Here is a 26,975-nt window from a genome sequence, read left to right on the forward strand (position 1 = left end):
TTCTTCCAGTTGTCTACAGTTACTCTAGCATTTTGTTTTGCAACTTCGTTTTTTATTTGCGTCCAAACCATTTTTATAGGGTTTAAGTCTGGCTGGATAATAATATGGCGGGAGTTTTAAAGAAACATGTTCACATTCTTGCAGCACTTTGTCAAATTTATATTGAATATGATCTTGTTTGTGTCGTTTGATAATATTGCGGTTTTAACATTGACGTTACAAATGGTCAAATTTTTCTGTCAACCAAGATATCATATCCATTTTTTTAGAATTACTGGTGGGTGCTCTATTAATTTGTACATTATGATATGATGCATTATTAGTAACAACAACAGACCCAACAGGCAAATTCGGGATTAACTGTTCTTTCATCCTTAGCTCCTGACTTAAAAATCAAAAGGGCATTCTGTATGAAACCCATCTCCCCACCACCATGTACGATAACCAACCTACTACCTTTTGAAATATTTTTGAACAATCCTTTGCCACTGTCATCTGTCCAGCTATTTATAGTAGTGTGTCCTGTATGTACATAGGTTTCATCAACATATACAATTGAAGGTAGTGAAGTACTAGAAACCAATTCGCTAAGGATTTTTGCTTAGTTGAGGAGATATGATGTGAAATGTAATTTTAGATTCCCCATGTCTCTAATAACATCTTTATCAACGTCTGTTTTGCCTTGCAGTTCTTAGAAGGCACAGATTAAAGCAAAAATCTGAATTTGGTTTCTAAACATTAGTTTACGGATTTATATACAATTGACTTACCTTCGCTTCTGTAATATTTAATTTTGTCCAAATATTTAATGCGTAGAGCACGAATATCATTCCGTTCAATTAATAAACGTCAATTATCTTTCGTTTTCTTCCATTTAAATCCCAAATCTTTTACAATTCTGTAGAGAGAACTCACACTTCCAGTCCACTCGTACACCTCTTCAAGCCTTTTCTGCAAAAGCTTCAATGATACACGACAACGTTCAGTCTCATGAAAACGATGAATGGTATTTCTAATGAACTGTTTGTCATACTCCCTCAAGTCTGTCAGGGTTGCTTTCCTTTTAGCAAGTGTTGTAGCTGGAAATTTTAGTGTATTATTTGACTCTGCGTTTGTTAACATACTCGCTTGTTGAATTATCCTTTCTACTGTACGTAAAGATACTCCAGTATCTTCACTCACACGTTGTTTAATACTGGTTCGATTATCTTCGAAAGTATAGTATTTGCATATATTTAATACATTGTAAACTATTCCTTTGGATTCTGGTGTCAATCGGATCTGTTTACTCGTACTACACTTTACCATCTTCATTCTACAAAATAGTTCTAATACGCGTGATAGCACCTTTCTTGTTGAGACTCAACAACATAATGAGACTAAATTACGAACTCGTTTGAAATCCAGTGACTAGAAATTCTCGGAAATAATTCTTATTAGTTCTTTGTATGTCCTAAACGAGTCGTTAGAGTCATTAATAATGACTTTATGAGGTTACTGATACTAAATTAGAAATTAACTTTTACCAAACTTTAAAGATTATCAATTATTAAAGATGCACAAGACGAGCAAAGAAGGAATACCGGATCCAAGGAAGGGAAGAAAAAAGGTTACATAGAAGAAAAAAGGCAGTTTGAAGAAAAGCAGTTAGAAAACATGGAATGTCTAAGAAATCAAAACGAAACTCGAAAGTTCTACTGAAATGTAAACAAAATGAGTAAAGAGTTTAAGCCAAGCATAGGGAGCTGTAAGGATGGAGAAGGAAATATCCTAAGTGATACGGCCTCAATCTTGAATCGATAGATTGTACTTTTCGATGCAAAATTTATCGGTCATTATATCGAAGAGAGAAGGGGAGAGGGGAGTTGAAGAAAACCTTTGGAACGACCGAGATAAATGGAGACTGGAAATCAGAAGACGGCGTAAAACGTTATAAACTGATTGATTAATTGATATCGAAGAAGCAGATAACACCATAGCAGATCGAAAAGATTGGAATCTATTCAACCTAAACAAAAGACCACCTACCACTGAAGAGGTTGCCCAAGCCATTAAAAAGCTTAAAAATAATAAAGCACCAGGAACTGATCAAAATTGTAGTGAGCTCTACAAGAATGGTGGCGACGCCCTGCTACAAGCACTGCATAAACTTTTACTTCTTGTCTGGCAAAATGAGACCACGCCCTGTGAATGGTTTCAAGACGTGATATGCCCGTTACATAAAAATGGCGATCAGCTCCAATGTGACAACTACAGAGGTAGAAACCTGTTAACAACTGCTTACAAAATACTAGCAAATATTCTCTACAAAAGGCTAAAAGTTTACACAGTTGGAATAGTTGGAAAATACCAGGCGGGATTCGTTCCAGAAAAATCAACAATTGACCAGATTCATTCAATAAGACAGATTTTCTAGAAAACATTAGAATTTAACATTGAATCCCATCACCTATTCGTCGACTTTAAGGTGGCATATGACAGTGTCAAAAGAACAGTACTATACCATACAATGCGTGAGTTTGGTATACCAGAAAAACTTATCCGATTAACGAGAATGGCAATGTCTAACTTATAAGCCAGCGTTAGGATACAGAAAGAAAATTCTCGATCTTTTAAGATCAAGTTAGTATAATCAGACAAGGGGATGCCTTAGCTTGCCTTCTATTTAACATTGCATTGTAAAAGGCAGTCCTAGACACACGAATTAGAGATGGCGGTACTATTTACAATAGATCGATACAAATCTTAGCATACGCTGATGACATTGACATAATACGGCGTAGCAGGCAAAATGTTGAGCAATATCTACTAGAATTGGAAACGGCGGCAAAACAGGTCGGTTTAGTGATCAACGAAGACAAAACTAAGTACATGTTGGTAACTAAGGATCCTATAGCAAATGAGGAACGGGAAACATCATTTGAAAGTCATATATTTGAACGTGTTGACAGCTACCTTGGCTCGCTAGTGACTACTACCAATAAAACAAGCGACGAAATTAAAAGACGAATCAATCTTACAAATAGGGCATATTATGGACTCCAAAAACAATTCCTGAGGTGGTTAGATGAAGTTGAGGCCGACTTAGGTATACTAGAGTTCAGAAGATGGCAACACGTTGGAAGAAAATGGACAGAATGGTGACTAATCTTAGAGCAGGCCGGGATCCACACAGGGTTGTTAAGCCAAAGATGATGATGATGATGACACTCTAATTCTAATCTACATTTACATGATATACGCTCTGTCACCTCAGGAGGAACCATTTTTTATTAGATGTGATCTGTTCTAATCTATCTTCACCCTTTTGCCATCCAAAATGCCACGGATCAAGATTATTTTACAGCCAAAACCCACTGTTCCTTTATTCTCAATTATTTTTTTTTCGCAGTAAATTAGCTATACATTGGCAATAAATTATAATGTTGGTCTGAATTCGGCCTTATAAAATGGATATGCTAACTTTACAAATATTATTTTAGGTGACTGAGAGTTTTTGGAGAAATATTGACTGAGACTGACATGATATTTCTTGTTTTTTTGTCATGGACAGATTTCCTAGAGGTTATACTCGTATTTTTAGATCACCGTGTTGTCTACTTAGCATACGAGCGCAGTGGTTATTATTTTATTAAGTTAAGTGGCACCGTGTCACAAACATTTATATTGGGATAGGTCAAACAATAATCTAATTGAATAATAGTTCGAATGTGGGTGTTAGAGAATCAAACAATTAGATTCTATTAATCGAAATATACTTTACAGAATAAGATCGATAAATTAATTTAATATTTATAGATCAACTGACAGCGTTAAAACATGCACTATTATACATATATACAGTGGGAGGAAAAAATCTTACCTCATCTGGTGTATTCCAAAGATAAAATAACATCGCTCGCACACGTCAATTTTTAAACGTCTAATATCTAACGGTATCAGTGTTTCGGTATTTAGATAAATCCCATCAGGTGACAGCCGAGCCCTTATTTTTTTTATGTAGCTCAGAAAATCACTTCATTCAATGACACCTTATTTAAGAGGTTATCAAAATCTGATTCCAAAAATATAATTTTTGCTTATTTATTATCTAACTGATTAAATATTAAAAATACTGCCACACTAATAAATTTCAATATTACAAACTCATATTGACGATTTGATCTGATCTGCTTAATGATATTTACCTTTGATTCTTAGAAAAATATATTTTTCCAATATTTACGCTGCCTCTCCAACTATCCGCATTGTGGGTGTCACGTACTGCATTAGGAAGATATGTCTACCTATTATATAAAAAAATCGAAAATCGTGCCAGTTACACCATTTATATCTCAAGAACTACTGTGGTGATTTTAATAATATTTCATTTTTTGGATTTGCCTCAGCCCCAAGTAGGTAATCTTGATCTGAAGGGTATTTTTTATGAGTTGGTAATGTTATGGGACGATTGCGCCGATTTTACTTGACGTACGTTCAGCTGAGGGCACGATTGCGCCGAACTAACTCAGATGGTCCCTAATAAGCCCTTATACCATAATGCATTAATAAATGAAATAGGTTAGGTTATATAATTAAAAATGGAAATAAAATATAAGAATATGTTCTAAGGATATACAGTTACACTTACGGACTTCGATTAAAGATGTAAGTACATAATAGTTATCGTTCTGTAAGTATTAAATTTACTGCCGGTGCAATCGTGCCCATAGCTTAAAAGATTATATTTTCCTATAGTGGGTACGTATATTTCTTCTTTCTCCATTTTTGCATTAGCATCACCCAGCTCCATTTTTAGATCGTATTTGGGAATATTTTCAAATACTTTATTTATTTTAATATATAAGTCTTCCTTTGTTTTTATGTTTTTCTCTTGAGTTGGTGCGTGTAACTATATTTATAAATGTTATGTTTTGGTATTTTCCCCTTATTCTTAGTACCTACACTTATTCTCTTTGAAATTGGTTTGAAGTCAACGATTAGATCTTTCATCTTTTTATTTACCACAAAGCCTGTGACTAACATTTTAGTTCCTTCTCCGGTATTGAAAAATAAATTACTTATAGTTGTTTCGTTTCTTGTAGTGTTACATTTCGAATTTGTATTTTTGCTCGTCAACTAGGTGTTTTAGCTTCCTTTCTCATAAGTTCCTGTTATATTCCATGTCCCTACTAATATACACTCATGGACAAAAATATCGAATATTTTGGTATTTTCCAATTTTTTTTTGTAGTCACTATTATTATAAAATAATTTTAGATTACTGATAATACTTATATAGTAGGCTGATGTACTCAACTGGTTTGAAATATTTTTATGTTTATTTTGACGTTTATTCAGTGGTTATCATACTAATAGTGGAAAAATCATACTAATTCTGTTATTTTTAGTTTAATTTATTAAATTTAATTAAATTTTTTTTTTATTTAACTAAGTTTAAAACAAGTATCCCATCAATTCGACACTGCGATGAAGTCCAAGTAGCACATATTGTAATTTTGTACGAGGAAGGATATGCACAAAAAGGTATCGCACGACGATACCTTTTTGTCCTGCTCAGCAGAACTGAATCTATAGTTTCGAATACTCTAAAAAGGTGCCGCGAAACAGGAAATTTTGTACAAAGGCCTGGTCAAAGACGCCCAAGGTGCACAACCGCAATTGATGACCGTTTTTTGGTTCTTAATTCTACACGAAACTGTTCAATGACATCGATGCACCTCAGAAATCAGCTATTAAATGTTAGACAAGTTAATGTGAGTTCACAAACAGTTAGACGAAGATCAAAAGAAGCAAACTTAAAGCCCAGACTCCCCGTCAAATTTCCACGTCTCCTCCAAAATCATAAAGCTCGTCATTTGGAATTTGCAACAACACATATTTAGTGGAATATCGACAACTGGAAAAACATTCTTTTCACTGATGATATCAGAATCCTATTATGGAAGCCAGATGGTCAAATCTATCTCTACAGAAGAGTTGGAGAACGATTCCAGCTGCAGTCTCGCCCAGACTGTTAGTTTTGGAGTTGATGGCATAATTCTTTGGGAAGGTATTAGTTGGGAGGTACGTACCGCACTTGTGAAAGTGATTGGACTGATGATTGGTGATTCTTACGTTTAAAACATCCTGTAAGATCATGTTTTGTCATATGTTGGTTACATTGGATATGAAAGATTCACGTTAATGCACGATAATGCTCGACCACATGCCGCTGCCATAGTGAGTAATTATCTTGATGAGTTTCAAATTCGAAGATTGTATTGGCCACCGTTTAGCCCGGATTTAAATCCAATAGAGCACATGTGGGATCACCTAAAAAGCAGCATACGACAAAGAAATCCCGTTATAAATACGATAGAGCAGCTTCGGCTTGCTGCACAGGATGAATGGAATACAATTTCCCAAGGATATATCCACAATTTACTTGCAAGCATGCTGAGAAAGATGCAAGCAGTAATAAGAGCTAGAAAGGGGAATACTCGTTACTGATCATGCGCTTCTTTAAGTTAAAACGACTTGTTTAAGCAATTTAAATTATCATTTAAGTTTAGAGTAAAATAACCTTATTTACCTAATATTAAACATTTATTTTTTTTCGCAATTTTCTCCGCAAAAAAACTTAAAATTGTTCATTAAACATTGTTAAAATAAACTCTATTTTACAATAAACGACTTGATTGACCAGAATTTATTTTAAAAAAACAAAAATTAGAAAATTCCAAAATATTCGATATTTTTGTCCATGAGTGTATATTCGTTTATTATTTTGTTTTCAATAATAATCTGTACATTTTGTCCATCTCGTGTACCTTTATTTTACCTCCCTCTCCTTTTAAGTCCCCTCTGTTATTTTAGCCTGTTCTAATTGTGTTGCTAGTTTTTTTTGGTTTTAGATTTTTCTATTTTACTAATTGCTGTTAGCTGTTATTCCATGTCCATATTTTTCTGTCTATAATTAGTTTCTGGTATCCTATTTTGCTATTTTTTTCATTATGTCTCTCTGCCATAGCCTTACTTGTAATTTCTTTCTGTATAATTATTTCTTCTTTTGGCATATCATCATTTATATAGATTTGTTCGGCCATTTTCCATTTCCATTTTTCCATTCTTTATTGCTTCTAATGTCACTCGATCTCCTCCCGACGCTTTGCCATTTTTCATATTTCTAAGAGCGTGATGTATTTCGTCCACTGTTATGTCCGGAAGTTCTTCTGAGCCTTGGTTTATTATTTTAAACTTTATCAATTTTATTAAAATCTATAAAATTCATTAATAAATAATAAAATTACTCTATTCAATTTTAAAAATATTGTTTAAATTTTATAAATACAGAAAACATATTATGAAGGTTCGCGCTATAGTCTACCTGGGGTGCCATAATTATCCAGTACAGTTTCTCATTGTTCTGTTTTTTGTCCAACTTTTGCATTAAAGTCAGAGCAGAAGAAGGAGTTTCTATTGATAAAAAACCTACTCCTCCAAAGGATTCCCCTTCTGATCTTATCATCCGGATTGTCCTGATCTTAGGACTTCTAATTATTTCCCATTTCCCCATTTGCTTGAATGAGCACATTCCAACTACGTCCAGTTTGATGATCTCCGGTTCATTTTCCATTTCAGTGAGCCTATCCTCTGATAGTAATGATCTGACATTATAGGATGCAATGATTAATCTTAGTGGTTTTTTAGGTGATTTGATCCACGAGCTCCTGACACCCCTCTTACTCCGCGTAGTGTAAACTGACTTAGCGGTGTGGGATTCCGGATTTTTATCGGAAATTGCTGTCATCTTCTACAGGCTGATTGGCCATAACTCAGAAATGCGGGTTGGCAAGTGAAAAGAAGGAAGAATGTGTGATGTTATGAGTTAGGATATTTGGTTTTGGACATGATTTACCCTAAATGTGTGTGTGAGGGAATAACCAGATGGGCAGGGTCGCTTCTCTAAAGTAGGTCTATCTCATACTGGGATCGTTGAAAGTCCCTATCCGTTACCCTTAAATATGTGTATGTATTTAGTAATCTGAAAATAGTATCATAGGTAAACATAAAAAGTCTAAAAAATATAAAAAAAAATTTATCGTACAAACTAAAATAATATTACAAAAAAATATTTTTACTTAGTTCAAGCTTTGGCTAAACACATTACATTAATACAGATAATTTATAAATTTCTTAACATCTGATCACATTGCAACTATTAGAATCAAATTAATAGAAATTTGATATCATTAATATGTCTCACAGCACTAATTGTCTACAAAACACTTCTTGTTTTGATCTTTTATTTACAATTTAAAAACAGCTTTTAAAACTTTTCCAGTTTTTAGGTCTTTTAAAGCTACGTCGTATTCCTCCAGTTTATAAGTTTTAATTCCAAGTTTTTCATATTGTAAATACCTAAAAGGAATAAATTAGTCATAGATAATTAGTCTATGGATGTAATACTGAGTAATATATTAATAGAGAAGGTGAAATGCTTGTGTTTGTTTGGAAAGTTTTTTTATATTCACTTTCATGAGACACCACAAAATACGGCTCAAGAGGTCGAGAGGCGAAGAATTTTTTTAAGCAATTTTTTTTAAACAAATTGTGACAATCAATTTTTTCGGCCTGGACATTTTTTTTTAATTGTTTGGACCATTCTGAACAAAATATGTCTGTTGTAATTCTTCTGTAAACTTAATGGTTTTTGAGTTATAAACAATTTACAAATTACGATTTTCAAGGCTCAAAAAGACAAGTAAAAAATATTATTTTTGAATTCACCAAGGACCTAAATTCAAGTTCAAACCTTGTTCTGTCATTTCTCAATCATCAATATCAATTGGTGCCAGAAGAAAGTGGGATTAAGTGAAAGAAGCTATTTTAGAGAATTTTTATGGCAAAACAAGAAGTGAGACCAAGATGAAGGAAAATCGAGATATGATTGCCGCAATGGAACAACGTCAAAGAGAAGAAAAAGAAGCTGAAAATAAACGTCGTCAGGAAGAAAAACGCCGTCATGAAACAGAGAGTTGCTCGTGAGTCTTAGATCAAAAATAGAAATTTTAAAAGTAAGTAAGGAAGATATGAAAAGAGAAACCAAAGAGATAAAAGGATATATGAAAAGAGAAATTGAAGAGACAGAAGAAGACATGATTAAAAATATTGAAGTAATAAGAGATCTAGTAGAGAAAAGACACGATGCGTTAACGGAGACTTTTGAATATATCTGCCTAGAAATTGAACAGGCCCAACAAGTGTCAACGGAATAATTAAGTCTCCTACATTTAACGGTGATACCTCCTGGCCAGTGTATGGAAGACAGTTCGGGAAGCCGCTGCACAAAATAATGGATGGACCAATGAATAGAGAGCAACTGCTCTCATATTAGCACTTGAAGGTAAGGCTCTCGAAATTTTATAAAACATCCCAGAGGATGCACAAAAAAAACTATGAGACTATCGTATCGGCTTTAGAACTAGGATAAAACAGCCAATATTTGAAGCAAGTATACCGGAGTCAACTAAAAGTGCGTATCCAAGGCACTTAAGAATATGTGCAAGAATACGGAGTGGAAGTAGAAAATATGACATGACTCGCTTGGCCAGAAGTTCCGGAAGAGTTCCCCCACCTCACCATCCAATGTTTTCTTGATGGCCTGCGCGATCTAGATCTCCAGCAAACATTACGATTATTAAAAGGACGCTACCAAATATTGAAGAACGGTATTGTCGCAGCATTGGAGTATGAAGCCGTGAAGAATATGTCCTTCCATCAACATAAAGTTCATCAAGTAAGAGGTGTTGCCGAACTGGAAGAAAGCGATCTAAACACGCTGCCCCAGTGGTTGGCCGCCCAATTCTAGTAATATCTTGGCCCAATGGTTGATTCTTTGAAACAAAAACATTAAGGGTGCCCTAAGTGTTACAATTGTTGATTGTTTAGCCACCTACAACGTGATTGTAGACAACGTATAAGAGCAGAGGGCAGAAAATCGACCAGCAGGCCATTCCCACCACAGCAAAGCAGACCCAGGTTTTCAATATCCACAATAAGACGAAGCAGCGACAGTTTAGATGCCGATGAACTTCTCAATAGTCATCGGGCGGGAAGAAATTATGTGAATGCCTACAGCCTCTTGAAAAGACCATGATGTATTTGCTGGCAATTAAGAAGACCAGAACGACATTGCTTCATCCTCAGTCCGACGGCATGGTAGAAAGACATAACCGGACCATCAGCAACTACCTGTCCCTGTTTGTACATGAAAACCACAGAGACTGGGACAAACTGGTGCCTCTGTTTCTGCTAGCCTACCGAAGCTCCCAACATAAAGTAACTGCTTACAATCTAGCCATGTTATTAACTCGTCGATAGATGCAGATAGATGTAGATAGATGCATCGATCTCCTACATGGCAATCTACCATACGTAGAGACGGACCAAGAGACACTCTCCGATAGTGTTGGCTAGTGAGTCGATGTTTCGAAGCAATGAGCTGAGTCACAGAACTGTTTCAATGTTTCGATTCATTAAACGTTTACTGTTTCGAAACATCGAGTCAGTACGTGTCATATCTTATAATGATAAGTATTCATTTAAAAGTGGTATATTAGTGTATTTATAATTATGAATGAGATATTTGTTATTTAGTGAGTTTATTTTGTAGTTGAGTAAAATGAATAAAATTAGTTTAACTACGTGTACTTCACTTAATCCCTGAACCCACAGAAGAACATAATAATAATATAAAAATGAAAAAAAAAAAATTAATAACAAATATATAACGTATTACTTTACCTGTCCTCCATGGCATGAATCAGTCGAATAGCGTTTAAAAAACTAAAAGGATTTATTTTAACGTCCATTATTCTGGTTTCTTTCATAAACATCTCGAATATGTTAACCCTTAAATCACATAAAAATTTAGTTAAATATTATATTTATATAGGATTAAGTCGCAATTGATTATAATAAAAATTACATTTCATAGCATTTCAGCATTTGTGGCTGATAGAGTATGTTTCAACTGTAGTGGCGAAAATTTCTAGGAACAGTAAAGCCTCACCAAACAAAGCAGTGGCGTTCCAAAAAATACTTATGGTTTAAATAAAATTGTTAAAGATATGTACACACAATTTATTAAACAATGATATTAGATTATATTTTTGGCAATATTGTATTACATTTTAATACATATTATTATAATATATCACATACATATATTGTCTGTATGTGAAACCATAGATACGTATTACAGATTACAGTATTAATAAATATTAACTACAAAGATTGTTTTAACTTTAAAACCTTTATTATTTATATTATTACTCACTTAAACGTCACAAAGTTAAATAGAAGAATATACGAAATGATTGTAATAAATTTAAAAAATAATACGTACATACAGGACAGTTTGGAAAACTTATATTCACATAGGTTACATAGGTACATCGTAATGTTAAATTATATTATTCACTTTCATAATCAGACGCACTGTCGTCGTCACTAGAAGCATTTAAATCAACCCTTAATTCTTCAGTAATTACATCTATGCGATATTCACTTTCCAAATACTTATCTTCAACCTTGACAACATGTTTACACACTATCTTCCAGATATCTACAGTTACTCTAGCAAATTCCTGTTCCACCAACACTTTTACGTCTTCTAACTTAAAATAAACGTTTTGTTTTGCAGCTTCATTTTTTATTTGCGCCCAAACAATTCCTATAGTGTTCAAGTCTGGATGATATGGCGGAAGTTTTAAAGAAACATGTCCACATTCTTGCAGCACTTTGTTAAATTTATATCGAATATGATCTTGTTTGTGTCGATTGATGATTTCATACAATTGCGGTTTTAATATTGACGTTACAATAAATGGTAAATGGTAAAGTTTTTTCTGTCAACCATCATATCCATTTTTTTAGAATTATTGGTGGGTTCTTTATTAATTTGTACATTATGATATGATGCATCATCAGTAACAACAACAGATCCAACAGGCAAATTGGGGATTAACTGTTCTTTATATATACAGTAGACTCCCTCTATAACGAGAACTGAAATGGCAGACTAATTACCTCGTTATAAGCGGATCTCGTTATATCCAACAACAATAATATTGTGCATACATATGAATATGTAGTTTTCTAAAACATTAACTTTCTATAGTGAAGCCATTCGGAGCAATATAAGATGCTAATAAATATTGTTTGAATGGCGTTTTTAAAACAAAGTTGTTTACTTTTATTGTCAATGAAATGCATTAAAACAAAAAAGAGTTGTTTACTTTTACTGTCAATGATATACGTTAAAACAAAAAATCTGTATTCTGTAAATATGTATAAAGCGTATAAAGTTACTTTGTTATTTTTGACTGCATTAAATTGTCCAGTATTCTATCTATCATATTTTCTAAAGATGTGTAACAGTTTTATGCTTCTTCATTTGCGTTTTGTCCTTGGATAGTTTCTGACAACCTTTAAAACACTTTCCACATCTTGTCTATTAGGACCCATATTATTAGGTGTGAATGGTCAACCCAATACAATGACACTTGTGAATCATAAATTTTACATTTCCGACTAAGAATCATAAATTGTAAGAAGTTTATTGCGGGCGGCCCGCAGTTAAAAAGGGTATTTATTTATAGCTACGGCCGGGCCAAAACGTAAAAAACACGTTTTTTAATCTTATTTTCTCTCGTTATAAGCAAATTTACCTCGCTATAAAAGGTTATAGTTCAATAGAAATTTCACGGGACATCTAATGTACCTCGTTATAAGCGAAACCTCGTAATAACCGTGTTCGTTATAAAGGGAGTATACTGTATATATATATATATATATATATATATATATATATATATATATATATATCATCATGATAATCTGCTGTCTTAGCTCCCAACTTAAAAATCAAAAGGGCATTCTGTATGAAACCCATCTCCCCACCACCATGTACGATAACCAACCTACTTCCTTTTGAAATATTTTTGAACAATCCTTTGCCACTGTCCAGCTATTTGGCGTAGTGTGTCCTGCATGTACTTAGGTTTCATCAACATATACAATTAACTCCTATTCGCTTCCGTAATATTTATATATATATATATATATATATATATATATATATATATATATATATATATATATATATATATATCTATATATATATATATATATATATATATATATATATATATATATATATATATATATATAGATATATTCAGGGATTCTACAGTATTTACTGCCTTCCCTCGTTCAACCGTTTCCATCTCTCTCTGTTATCCCATTCTCCATCGTTTAGGCCTCTCTTACTCGTGGCGTCGTCTACTTCGTTAATCCAGGATTTTCGGGGTCGTCCTCTTTTCCTCCTTTCTATGGGGCTCCATTCGATTATTCTCTTTATCCATCTGCTGTTGCTAGTTTTTCTTACATGTCCATACCACTTTAGTCTTTTTTGTTCTATATATGTTAGTATGTCTGTTTCAATGGATGTTTTTGCTTTATTTCGTCATTACTTCTCCTATCCATTCTTGTTACTCTGCAGCATCTTCGCAGGCATTCCATCTCTGTTGCTAATATTTTACTGCTGTTTTTCTTGTTTATAATCCAATTTTCATCCCCATATGTCATAATACTTCGCACTAATGTTTTATAAATCTTTTTTTATCTTCATATTTAGGTGTCTATCCCACCATACTGAGTTAAGTTGTCGGATTGCTGTTCTTGTTTGTCCTAATCTTTGTGTAATTTCTTCCTATGTTGTTGAATTTTTCGTGATTATAAACCCCAAGTATTTGAATTTATCCTTTCCTTTGATTGTTACGTTGTCATCAATCTGTAGATAATATTATTTCTGTAATATTTATCTTTGTCCAAATATTTAATGCGTAGAGTACGAATATCATACCATTTAATTATATACGTCGATTATCTTTCGTTTTCTTCCATTTAAATCCCAAATCTTTTACAATTCTGTAGACACTGGACACTTCCAGTCCAGTCGTACACCTCTTCAAGCCTTTCCTGAAAAAATTTCAATGATACACGACCACGTTCAGTCTCATGAAAACGATGAATGGTATTTCTAATAAACTGTTTGTCATACTCCCTCAAGTCTGTCACGGTTGCTTTACTTTTAGCAAGTGTTGCAGCTGGAAATTTTAGTGTATTATCTGACTCTACGTTTGTTAACATACTCGCTTGTTGAATGATCCTTTCTACTGTACGTAAAGATTCTCCATTAGCTTCACTTACACGTTGTTTAATACTGGTTCGATTATCTTCAGGAGATAGTATTTGCATATATTTAAATACATTGTAAACTATTCCTTTGGATTCTGGTGTTAGTCGGATCTGTTTCCTCGTACTACACTTAACCATCTCTATTCTACAAAATAGTTCTAATAGGCGTAGTAGCACCTTTCTTGTTGAGACTCGACAACATAATGAGACTAAATTACGAACTCGTTTGAAATCCAGTGACTAGAAATTCTCGGAAATAATTCTTATCAGCTCTTTGTATGTCCTTAACGAGTTGTTAGGAAGTCATTAATAATGACTTGATAATTACGGTTTTAAGGTAACTAATAGTAAATTAGAAATTAACTTTTACCAAACTTTATAGAGTATCAATTATTAAAGATGGTATTATAATAAACAAAAAGTTTTTTTATCTATAAAACAATCTGTGTACAATCAAACTCCATTTATTATTTAAGTGCGTAATAATTTTATAATTAGTGCGATTTCAAATAATTTAATTTGTTTAATGTTGCAACGCCACTGCATGGGTCTGATCATAGATATTCTATTGTCTGCGCGATTAACTATTTCGTGGAAGGGCTCGCCACTCGATTTGAAATAAGCTGTATTAAGTATTTTTGCTTTTCAGAAATTTATTGTATGAAGATGGGTACCAAAAAAATTTTTAATACTTGCTCAATTAGAAGGTATTATAATTTAAATATTGTGTTTACATGGGATTCACAATTGGTTGTAATGATAATTACATTTTTAAGAAAAAAAATTGACGTCTCGCTTACACATTTCCCCCTTCCACTCCGGAAGTCGTTCTCAAAAAAGAGTATTTGAGAATGTTGTTAAAACGAATGTATAAGGTCTAAACTTGTTAACGAGGTTATGTCATTTCATAAAATTGAAAATCGACACAATTAGCTGCGGTGTTATAGGCAACAGCCAATCTGTGGCTGAAAATATATGAGGGTGGATTTTTGTCCTATCGAACTTCAAATTCAGATTATTTTAAGTGTTCTACATTATTAATATGTGCTATAAGCGTTTGTGTGTATGTGTGAAATTGTTCGTGTATAGTGTATGTGTGTTGTGTGTTGCATATGTATTGTGTATGATTGAAGACGGTGTGTCTCAGAGTTTCTTAATCCGCTATTGTTAACATATTATTGTTGTTGACTTCTTATTTCAGTATTGGCATACATACTGTTGATAGCTTTGCCACAGATTTTTCTACATTATCATCAAGGACAGAGTTACATTTTGGTTAAGGACGAAATTTTGAATTAGAATTATAGCAAGAATTATTGAAAATCTTGGGTATTAAGAAAATTAATACACCATAGAACTGTTTGTCTATACCTTCCAATGTTTCCAGACTGTGTTGCTTTAATTCCTCTATTCCTGTTCGTCTGTAGAAGTTCCGAACATAAAGCAACCGGATATTCTCCATCAATAATGCTCACCGGAAGAGAAATGAAGCTTCCTCAAGATCATATTTTCGGAAGATTACCTCCCTACAAAGAAGAACGGCCGTCCCTGATGTACATCGAAACTTTAGAAGAAACATTAAAAAAAGTCTACGAATTTGCTTGGAAAAGTTTAAAGCTTCAATGTCTTCAATCTTCTATGACTTCAGGCCCTATTTTCCTCGCCCAAAAGGAGTAAAAACTTCTTTCGTATCTCTGATGGATTGTGCAAATGTGTTGACATCTTCAGAAAAAGCTAACTATACCTTCGTTCCATGGGCAACGTAGCCATTTGTTAGGTCTGGTTGTGCATTCCTAATTACGCGTTCTAAAGTGAAGTTAAATAACAAAGAGAAAAGTGGATCGCCTTGCACATGAATCCTGCACATATATGCCAATCCTACCAGCTTTCTGTGTACTTCCATTTCTATCATTACCATCCACTGTGTATCTCTGGAAACAGAGTCTAACGCTTGTTTAAAATCTACAAAAATTTGATGTATATCTTTGTGGTATTCCGAACTCTTTTCTAAAATTTGGCGCAAGATAAAGATCTGGTCTATTGTTGACCTTCCCGGCTGATTAATATTTATTGACGCCCATTTATCTTTGCAGTTTCGTAGCGCATTTAGTAGTTCTTGATTTTTTGGTCAAACTGTTATCTTTCTATTATTCATATTTCTACCCATCCAGATGCTCCGATAATGAGCAACGAAACCTTCGTATTGTCCGTATCATTTGTTCCAAATTATTTTTTGGCCGTTTCTAATTTAAACAAAAAAAATTGGCAGTTATGGGTTAAGACGTTTTATATGTGTCGATAAGGGCACAACAATACAGTTTACTTCAAGCTGAACTACTTCAGGATTCAGAAGGATTATATATTATTACTAATTTAAAAAAAAATCCTATTATATTAATATATCCGTTCTTACTTTATCTCAGCCTCTGGTGGTGCTACAGCGAAACAAAGAAATGTTCCACCCGATTTAAGAAGTTTTACTGAATATTCCATCACAGCTACATTACCACTACAGTCTATACAGAAATCATACAACTCGTTACTTTTTCCTTTCAGTTCTTCAGGAGTTACCAATTCGACTTTCAGATCTAAAAAAGTAGAATAAAATTGTTGTATATCACAACATAACGTAAAACCTACCCAATTTTCTTATAATATCAAGTCGAGCTGTATTTGGTTCACAAACGGTAACGTTTCGTTGCCCTCTTAAATGACAAACACAAGCCCACAGCGTACCAATTATACCAGCACCAGTTATTAAAATTTTCGAGCCTACTGGCATAGGTTCAACAATTTCCAGTCCGTGAGAGAGACATGATAATGGTTCTGCTAGAGCGCCTACAAAATATTTTAGTTGAATTTTGAATTGTTTTATTTTTCAAATTTACAATTTGTTTAATTTGTTTAATTTATTTATTAATTCGATTGTTAATTTTTTAGATTTTCAAGGCGTTTAATTTTTTACATAATTATTATTTTTGTTTATATACCTATTACAATTGTTTTGAGTGCAGCATAAATGAAAACATTCTTACCTTGTTCTAACGTAACGTTATGTGGTAACTTATGGACCATGTGAGCGGGTAAAACAACAAATTCAGCCCAAGCTCCATCCTTAAGAGTTCCTAAATTTTTGTTATTATCGGTACAAAAATGCGGTTGTCCTAAATGACACCATTCACAAGACAAACACGAACTAAAAACATTCAAATTAGTACAGTTCAGCTCTAAAATTAATGTCACATCAACAAAAAAAATGTTATAAACTAAAATCAAAAACTTACTCATTAGGGTCTCCAGCAACTTTATCTCCCACTTTAAAAATTGTTACATCTTTTCCAAAATCCACTACAGTTCCAGAAAACTCATGACCTAGAATTAGGGGTTGATCTTTTACTACCGGAAATTTTCCCTAAAAGTAAAAGTACAGATCGATACTTGCAGTATACATATTTCCAAAAGATTTTTATAATATCTCATTAAAACCGAAACCCGAAAGATACACTGCTCTGTAACATGAACCAGAACACACTTTCTTATTGTATTTTCAATAATAAACCACAAAATAAAACAAGTTCCATAATATTGCTAAAGTTACAGTCAGTGGCGGATCCAGAAATTTTTTTCAGGGGGGGTCATGGGTCTTAAGGGTGATTTTGATATAGGATTTAGATTTTTGCACTTTTACGATTGATATGATTTGTGCCTCATCTAAGGGAATGATTTTTTCAATAATTATTTTAGGCGATATATTAAACCAATGCGAAGTTATTAAAACACAAATACCTTACGGGCTCAAAGAAAGGTACAACATTAAGGGGTCTTAAACTTAAACAAATAATTTAAACCCACATACTCTATGACAGTAAAATCAAGTATACAACACTATTAAACCAAAGGAAAGTTATTATAATATTAATACTGAAAAATCAAGGACTGTCAATTTAAACTAGGTATTGTAAAGACAATTAATTTAAACCCACCTATCCTATAGCTACAAAATCAAGAACAAACCAAGGATAAATAAGTATAAACCAAAGTTAAGTAATTTAAATGCAATAACTCAATGTAAGTGTAAACATTAATGAATGTATTTAACAATCCTAATAAACTCTATCTTATCGTTGGATATCCGATATCAATTTGTAAAAACATTCATTTATTCCTTATTGCTATACGAAGTGGAAACATGGACTCTCGGAATTACAAGTATGAGGCGTATAGAAACCTTTGAAATGTGTGTTTTTCGAAGAATGCTAAAGATTTCGTGGACAGACCAATTACGAGGTGCTGAGAAGAATGTGGACTGAGAGAGAACTCCTAAATATTGTAAACAACAGAAAAACGAGTTATCTAGGACATATTTACAGAAAAGAAAAATATAACTTTCTACGACTCATAATGGAAGGGAAAGTAGAAGGATGAGAAGAACAGCTCAAGATAAAGAGCAATTTGCTGTAGTTATAGCCACCCTTCAGCAATGATGAAGAAACCTTAAGAATAAGTGTAAACAGCATTTTATTTAAATTAATTTATTCAACAAAAAATGAAATTCAACTGAAAGCGACGGAAAAGGATTTTTGGAGAAGAACTGCAGGAAGATCTAGGAGAGAAAGCATTACCAACAAACGCATTAGAGAAATAATGGGAATCAAACGAACAATCACAGATGACCTAACAACAAAATAACTTATCTGGTTCGGACAAATACAAAGAATGGGTGAACAACGAATACCAAAGGAAATATTAAAATGGCAACCAGAAGGAAATAGAAAACGAGGTAGACCGAGAAAAAGTTTACAAAGTAGACAATCAATAAAGAACTGAGAGAGAGGTCCATAGAAGAAGACCTATGGAACAACGGGACTAAGTGTCGATTGGAAGTCGGAAAACGGCGGAGAACAATATAAACCGACAAGTAGTAGTAGTATTCAACAAAAAACATAATATAATTAAGAAATAGTTATTTCTATAATTAGGCGTATTAGGCTATAAGTGAGTAAATTATTTTTTTACTCGGTATTTGAAATTTTTCCAACGAATTCTCAGCAACAGCCGCCAACGAGTGATAAATAAAAGTTCAGTGATTAAAAATACTGAAAGAATAAGATAACTAATTATTATATAATTTTATAAAAATGTATTCTTTTCGCCTATCCGATTTAGCAAATCGCTCTATGATTGCACCAACATCTAGAGAAATTTCAGGATGCACATTGATGAGTGCTAAACCAGTTAACCTTTCTATTTCTAAGCCAAGTCTTTAGACGCTTAAGCGTAGAACGCTCTGTTGTTGCTGCACTGACTGGCAGTGTAATTAATATTTGCAGAAATATTCTGATATTTGGATACATATGAATATCGCAGTTTTTTAATACTTCTAAAAACAATCTGGAAGTTTTCCATTATTTTGCACGACTCTTTTCAACTTTTGAATCCACAGTGAAAACTCTTGTTCTACTGTGGAATATGCAGTAAGCAGTTGGTTCAATAATATTCTGGTGTCAACAATTTTTTAATGCAACTTTATCTTCTGGTGTGTTATTAGTTTTAGGTAAAACGACTTGAAGATTAAATAGATTCATAACTTTCGGTGAAAGTCGTTCTTTTAAATCAGTTAAGATATTGTCTAAAAGGGGTAAATAAATGGATCTTCGGAAATATTCTTCGCAAGAGTTAGCAGATTGAATCTGATGACAGGTTTGATGAGAAACTATACCAGCCTCTGGAACTCAAATGACGAATTGACAAAATTTGAAAATCGCGTAACTCTGAATTCGTGGAAGTATAGGTTTGATGGGTTTTTAAATTATTCTTTTTAGGATTATTTGACTGATATTTAATTTTGTTTTGGGGGTGGTCATGACCCCCGTGACCCCCCCCTTTTACCCGCCACTCGTTACAGTAAACTACAATTAATTCGAGTGACTCATGTCTTAATGGTTTTTATAGGCTAGTAAAATTGAACGTTTATTTTTAAACTGTTCAAATGTTTTGGAATAGACTTGGGTTCTAGGGAAGACGTAACGTTGTCAGCGTATATAATTTACCTTAATATTATCTGCAATGTTATAGTTTATATCTTTCTCTAACAGAAGATACTGTTCGAGATCAACAATGTCGCCACAGATTAAGGCGATATAACTCACAACAACGCCATTATTAGGGTAGTTCTTTTATTATGTTGTCTGTAAGTCAGTTTAATAAGCGCACTAAACAGGGGTTTCATAAAGAAGAGAAGAGAATTGTTTGTAGTATTATTAGTGGAAGGCGCTTTTACGTTTACTTTTTGTGAATTGTGGGTAATTTAGTTTGGTTCAATTTGATGACAAATAATAAATATTACTGACAGTAGTAATAGTGAACGGTATATAAAAAAACGTCACAATTTAACACCCAAAAAGACAACTACCGCTACTTCGAGCGAGAGAACAAAATATGAATGTAAGCGATGTAGATACATTATGTAGTATTTTGACAAAAGTTTCTGAAGCTAGTATGTATAGAGTAATTAAAATAGACGATAAAACATACGATAATAATACTTTGAAGGTTGAGACAAGAGGACGGAAATAAATAAATTTGGATGATACAGCCAAACAGGCCATTCGTAGTGCAGTACATGGAATTTTAGTTTAAAAAGGAATTACCAACTATAAAAAAATTGCTTCTTCTCTCCAATCTAATGAAAATACTCAAAAATATTAAAACGTCTTTTGTTACGTACTTTACGTGAAATGAATTTTAGGTATTTAAAGAAAAAGAGGAAAGAAAGTATTTGAAACAAATAGCAGAATTTTAAAGAGATAAAAAAAACATATTATACAAATGAAATATGGTTAAATGAAGGACATACTTTGATAAAAATTTGCCATTATTTAAATGTGAAAAACAAATGTTATGCTTTCTTAGATGGTTTGTCGACAGGTTTAAAAGCTCCATCTGGAAAGGCAAAACACCGTATTATTAGCCGTAGAATCATAAAAATGGTTTGTAAACATTCTGTTAAAACTCGAATTAGGACCTGTTATTCTTATGGATAACGCTCCATATCACTGCCGGCGTGTAAAACAGTTACCAACCACTAAGTGGAGAAAAACCTAGATTGCGGATTGACTTACTCAAAAATACACTCGCGATCATAAAATCCGGGCCACCTTGAAAATCACCGATATTTCATTTTTAACGAGCTTTATCGTAAATAATAATAACACAAATACAAACTAATGCATGTTTCTGGGAATTGTTGTCGGCTTAGCGGTTTCCTTTGCAACAAAGAATTTCAATAGTGCCGATTTCGCGGGAAAACGCACACTTCCCAAAATGAACGGTACCTGTACTTGCCGCTTGTTTTAAATGTCTCATTTGTGCTTCGACTTTCTATTCAAACGCAACGAACAAACGTTTATTATTGCCACAATTAGTGTTTACTAGTGCCATTATTAGTGTTTATTATTGTTTATTTTTTGCCAAAAATGCCTTTGACTGTTGTTGAAACGGCACAAATTGTTGCGCTTGTGAAAGACGGTCACACTCAACGGCAAGTCGCAAGAACTGTTGGCATAAGCCTTTCTACGGTTCAACGAGTGCTTCAACGCTTTCAGGAGAAGGGTTTGCTATCCAGACGACCTGGCTCTGGACGAAGAAGAATGACCACGGTACCAGATGACCCTTTTCTTGTGTTTCAGGCTTTACGAAACCGGACCTCAATTGCGATTATGCATCGAAATCGTCTACAGGAAGTACGAAATCGCAATGTTAGCGTTGCAACAGTTAGGAGAAGATTTCGTTCTTTTGGACTATCTTCTCGGGTAATGGCTACAGGACCGCCACTTCGCCTGGCGCATCGAGTTGCACGGCTAGCTTTTGCTCGACAATACGCGTATTGGGGAATGACCGATTGGAGCAAAGAGTTATTCTCAGATGAATCCCCTTTCTGCCTAACTGGATCCGATGGACGTGTAAGAGTTGAGGAGAACTGGTGAATGATTTTCACAAGCTTGCATTGCTCCAAGAATGCCATTTGGTGGAGGCTCGGTCATGGCTTGGGGAGGTGTATCTTCCGACCTCCGCACAGAATTACCCTTCATCGAAAATGGGTCCTTAACTGCACGACGGGACATTACGGAGATTCTGGAAGAACATGTTATGCATACCATGACAAGGTACCAGAACAACGCGCGAACGCACGTTACCACGATCAGTATGCAATACTTGGACGAGGTTGAAATTACGAGGTTACCCTGGCCAGCTAGGTCTCCGGACCTGAATCCCATTGAACATATCTGGGACGATTTGAAAAAACTTATTCAACCCCTAACATCCCCTCCTAAAAACGGACAGAAGCTTAAGGATCTGTCAGTGAGATAGTGGAATAACATATCACAACATGTAATCCGGAGAAAAATTGAGAGTATGCCCTGTCGTCTGCAAGAGGTCATTAGAGCAAGTTTAGGCAATACACGATATTAGTCATTGAAATTTCACTGACATTTTACCACGTTCTGTATTTTCCATTTTTTTCGTATGCCTGTTTTATCAACAATTTGGTTTGTTTTTTGCTTTTTCAATAAAAACAATAAAAAACCGTTTTTTTTCTTTCAAAACAAACATTGATGACAAATAAAAAATACGTTAGCGTTAACGAAAAAAAAGGTTATTACTGCACCAGAGGCAAAAATATTCCAGAAACTTGAAATTTTCAAGGTGACCCGGATTTTATGATATATAAAGTATATATTATATATATATATATATATATATATATATATATATATATATATATATATATATATATATATATTATATTCAAAGTGTATATTATATTCAAAGAATCAATTTTGAAAATCAATTTAATAAACTCAGCACGGTGGTGTCATAAAGATGACATGTTAAATATGTAGTAGATGAAATGGCTCGAGAAGTACAGAAGATAGCAAAGAACAATGTTACTTTCAAATTAAATGATGTAAAAATCTAGTTAAAAGTGCCCTCAACAATGTAACATCACAGTCGTGGATAACACGACATTTTACAATAGGAATTAACTTTAATCCTTGAATGAGCCATAATTTTGTCAATTTAAACGGATACAGGGATTTTTCCAAAAAAATATATTTAACAAGAATGAGTGTTCTTCATCTAAGGCATCTACAAAATACAAAAATAATTTTTATGACAATCAATTCGTTCTAAAATTCTGATTATTTTTTTAATAATAACCGCACGCCTATGACTCGTCGATTTCCTTTCTCCTTAGACAAGAAAATGTCTACATTGAAAATATGAGTCACTGGCTACAATTGTGGTATTATAGTAAAACATTTTTTTTGTTCCGGAGTAAAATATGTTCCAATCGAAATCATATAATAATTCTAAAATATTTCTATTTGCTCTTCAAGAGCGCAAAACTTCTAGAATGACATTAAAACAAAAGACAAAAATAAAAACATTTTTGAAACTTTTGCTACGTATGGGTCTGTGTTTACTTTACTTTTACCAACAATTGCCTCATATTGGAGTAGAAATGACAGACTATATAGAATAAATCAGAAACAGGTTATACGGTACGAATTATCTCGTAAATGGTACCTCTTTATACATTTTTAACTACGAGATACCTCGTATCTGGTAATCGATTAGGATTGCTTGATACTAATTTAGTGAACCTTCGATCATATTTTGCCGGTTGCTCAGAACTTACTTTTTACAGGCATCTGCCGATGTAAACAAACAACTGGAGTATGTTTATATTTTAGATGCAATTCTAAAAGTTTTAAATAGTAACCTATGAGATTTATAAAGAAAACCATTTAAAAATAAGGACTCAATTCCTTTATCCCAAAACAAATTTGGCTGTGTAAATAAACATTTAGATTTTGTTTATTCTCGTTCGAAGATTTTAAGATGAAATTTGAATGTTTATAGAAAACTCTGTTTTGACGATTTAAAAGACGCAAATTAGAACCTTATTCAACATTGGAAAAATGCTACAAGATATATATATATATATATATATATATATATATATATATATATATATATATATATATATATATATATATATATACAGGGTGGTCCTTAAGTAATTGTACAAACAGAAACCGTAGATTCTGCACTTTAAAATTTTTACAAAAACATCGTTGGCCTAAAGGTGGGTACACATATGCGAGCCGAACTGTTTGCGAACTGCTCGTGAGCTGTTCGCGAAGAGTTCGTTGAAAATATGTTTATGTTCAGGCTATCCAATACCCTAAGTATCTAATAACAAACCGAGAATTAATTTACTTCGTTAATCTAAACATTTCGGTATTTTGTTTAGATTATCTGTGATTAATTTCTCTAATTACTTTTAAATAAGCCGCGCTCGTTCAGCAATTTTGTTTAACCGAATGATCTCATCGCACACTTAGCAGAAACAATTTATAGACACAATTTATAGTTCTGCGAATATTCTTTGTGTTCGTCCCAAAAACCGACAGGCGGTGGTTCCTGACGAGCAACGAACGAACAGCTCGCAAGCGGTTCGTCCCGTCGTACAAATTAACGAATATAGCGTTCACAAACTGTTCGCGAACAGTTCTGCTCGCATATGTGTACCCGCCTTAATAACCGATATTGTTATCAATATAGTAAACACACAGGCAATTTAGTTCTGCATAATATTAGTTTGTTAGTTAATCATAATAGTTCATTTGCTCGAGATGTAATTATAGTTAGTCGTAAGCTGTAACATAATCATTTAAATAAGTAATGTCATCGATAGGTTATTACTTGTGTATATAAGTAGCCAATGAATGAGATATATCACAGTTTAATACATTATTTAACCTCTGCGACAAATAAGATGTAGTTTCATAATATACCATAAGATTTGGATCCAAAAGAATATATTCATTCATTATACATTATAGCCACCACGTAGCCCAGAATTTAATCCGCTTGATTTTGGTGTATGGAGCGTATTAAAACAACGTGTCTATAAGAATCCCATAAACATTTGCAACCAACTATGGGAAGAAATAAATACTGCAGCAGTTTCTTTAGAACCAATGATGCTATTTAAAATAAGACGATATTTTATGGAATATATTGACAAATGAATTAAAGAAAATGGTGGACATATCGAACACTTACTTTGACAAAAAGTTATGTTATTTAGTTTAACTATTTCTTAATTTGGTTTGTAAACAAAATGTTTTGATTATGACTTTAATTTAACATAAAACGTAAAATGTTTGATGTAAAATCCTATTATTCTGTTTTTTTGTCAAATCCTATTATTAATTATCCTGCTGATATATTTATTTTATTTAATATTTCGTTAACTATTAACTTTAGTTAAAGGTATTTTATACCAAAATTTAGATTTATTAATGTGTTTGTCTATTTTTCCTTCGTTGCCTGGAGTAATTGCCTTAAATCAGAATTATGCAGCTGATTTGTAAAATGCGATTATCTCGACAACTGTTGAGTTTTGAAGTTATTAATAGGTATACCTTTTTTTTTTAAAATAACGCATCTTTAATATTTTTTATCACAAATATAGGTAACTCAAAGAGCAAAAAAGTTAAGTGCAAATTTATGCCACATATTTGGCGTATTTGGCGCCCTCTATCAGTTACATCAAAGTGTGCACCAAATTATGATTTCTCATATTTAAAAGTACCCAGTTGTAAATTTTTATGCATAAATGTTTACAAACATGAAAGTTATAGCGAAAAATAAAATTTTAAATTTGCACTTTAACACCCTGTATCTTTCTTAATATGTATCAACATTTTATTAAAGCAATTTGGCTTAAATCGTAATATTTTAAAGTGTATCATCTACTGTTTCTTTTTGTACAATTACTTAAGGACCACCCTGTATATATAATAATTATTAAGATTAGCAAATAGATTAATTACCTCAATAATATGAAGATCTGTCCCGCATATTCCAGAATAGGCTACTTTGATTAGAACATCATTAGCATCTGCAATTTTCGGTATAGGTACCTCAACAAATTGAATCGATTTCTTGTGTGATATTAACTGTATAGCTTTCATTTTAATGATTGATTTTGGTCTGAATTTGTTAATAACAATTTTGTAGTAAAAATACTACTAAGCAAAGATAATTTCTGTTTGTTTTTTTTTTCTTAAGTTCGAAATAAAATTTGTTGACGTATATAAATTAATAATATGTTGGTTTATTGATTTCTATATTATCACTATATACAGTTGTCTTCTTATAAATCAACAATAACAATTTTTTTATAGAAAGGTTAACGTTTCTTAAAATAGCATGTTTTTGTATGATACTCAACAAATTGCTTACGTCATACAAACTGTAGATAAAGTAAGAAGAGCTTATCACATCAATAAATTAGTCGAAAAATTCGGTGGCATTCAACCCAAAACTTAAGTTTACAAAACGATCCATTGACAAAAATGATAGTTGGCATAGGCTGTGAACTTTAATTGTTTTGGGTTATGTTAGAATGTTAATAAGCTATACAGAATGTCGTGTCAACTTTGCAGTTTTTTATTTTAAGTTTTTTAAAAGTTATTAATGAGATGGACGAACTCTGGGCAATGTGAAATTAACAATCATCCCATATATTATTCAGGTAACTCCAACGGAAGACACAAAAATGGAGTAGGTATAATCTTTGTACCCATATCGGAAAGAATGCTCCTCCTTCAACTTAATACCTACCCAATAACAACTAACATTATCCAGGT

General features: G+C 33.0%; 1 protein-coding gene across 1 annotated transcript; it reads right to left on the reverse strand.

Annotated features, from left to right (window-relative positions):
• Positions 1–8,065: 8,065 nt before the first annotated feature.
• LOC140435550 (uncharacterized) lies at positions 8,066–26,359 on the reverse strand. Its single transcript, XM_072524298.1, has 7 exons — positions 26,157–26,359; positions 17,532–17,659; positions 17,283–17,443; positions 16,888–17,085; positions 16,661–16,835; positions 10,789–10,896; positions 8,066–8,403 (listed from the first exon to the last, which is right to left on the reverse strand). Exons 1-7 carry the CDS (start codon positions 26,295–26,297, stop codon positions 8,292–8,294), a joined length of 1,023 nt encoding a protein of 340 aa, XP_072380399.1. The 5' UTR covers positions 26,298–26,359; the 3' UTR covers positions 8,066–8,291.
• Between the last annotated feature and the right edge of the window lie 616 nt (positions 26,360–26,975).

This window comes from Diabrotica undecimpunctata, chromosome 3 (genome assembly GCF_040954645.1).
Source record: "Diabrotica undecimpunctata isolate CICGRU chromosome 3, icDiaUnde3, whole genome shotgun sequence".
Classification (NCBI taxonomy): domain Eukaryota; kingdom Metazoa; phylum Arthropoda; class Insecta; order Coleoptera; family Chrysomelidae; genus Diabrotica; species Diabrotica undecimpunctata.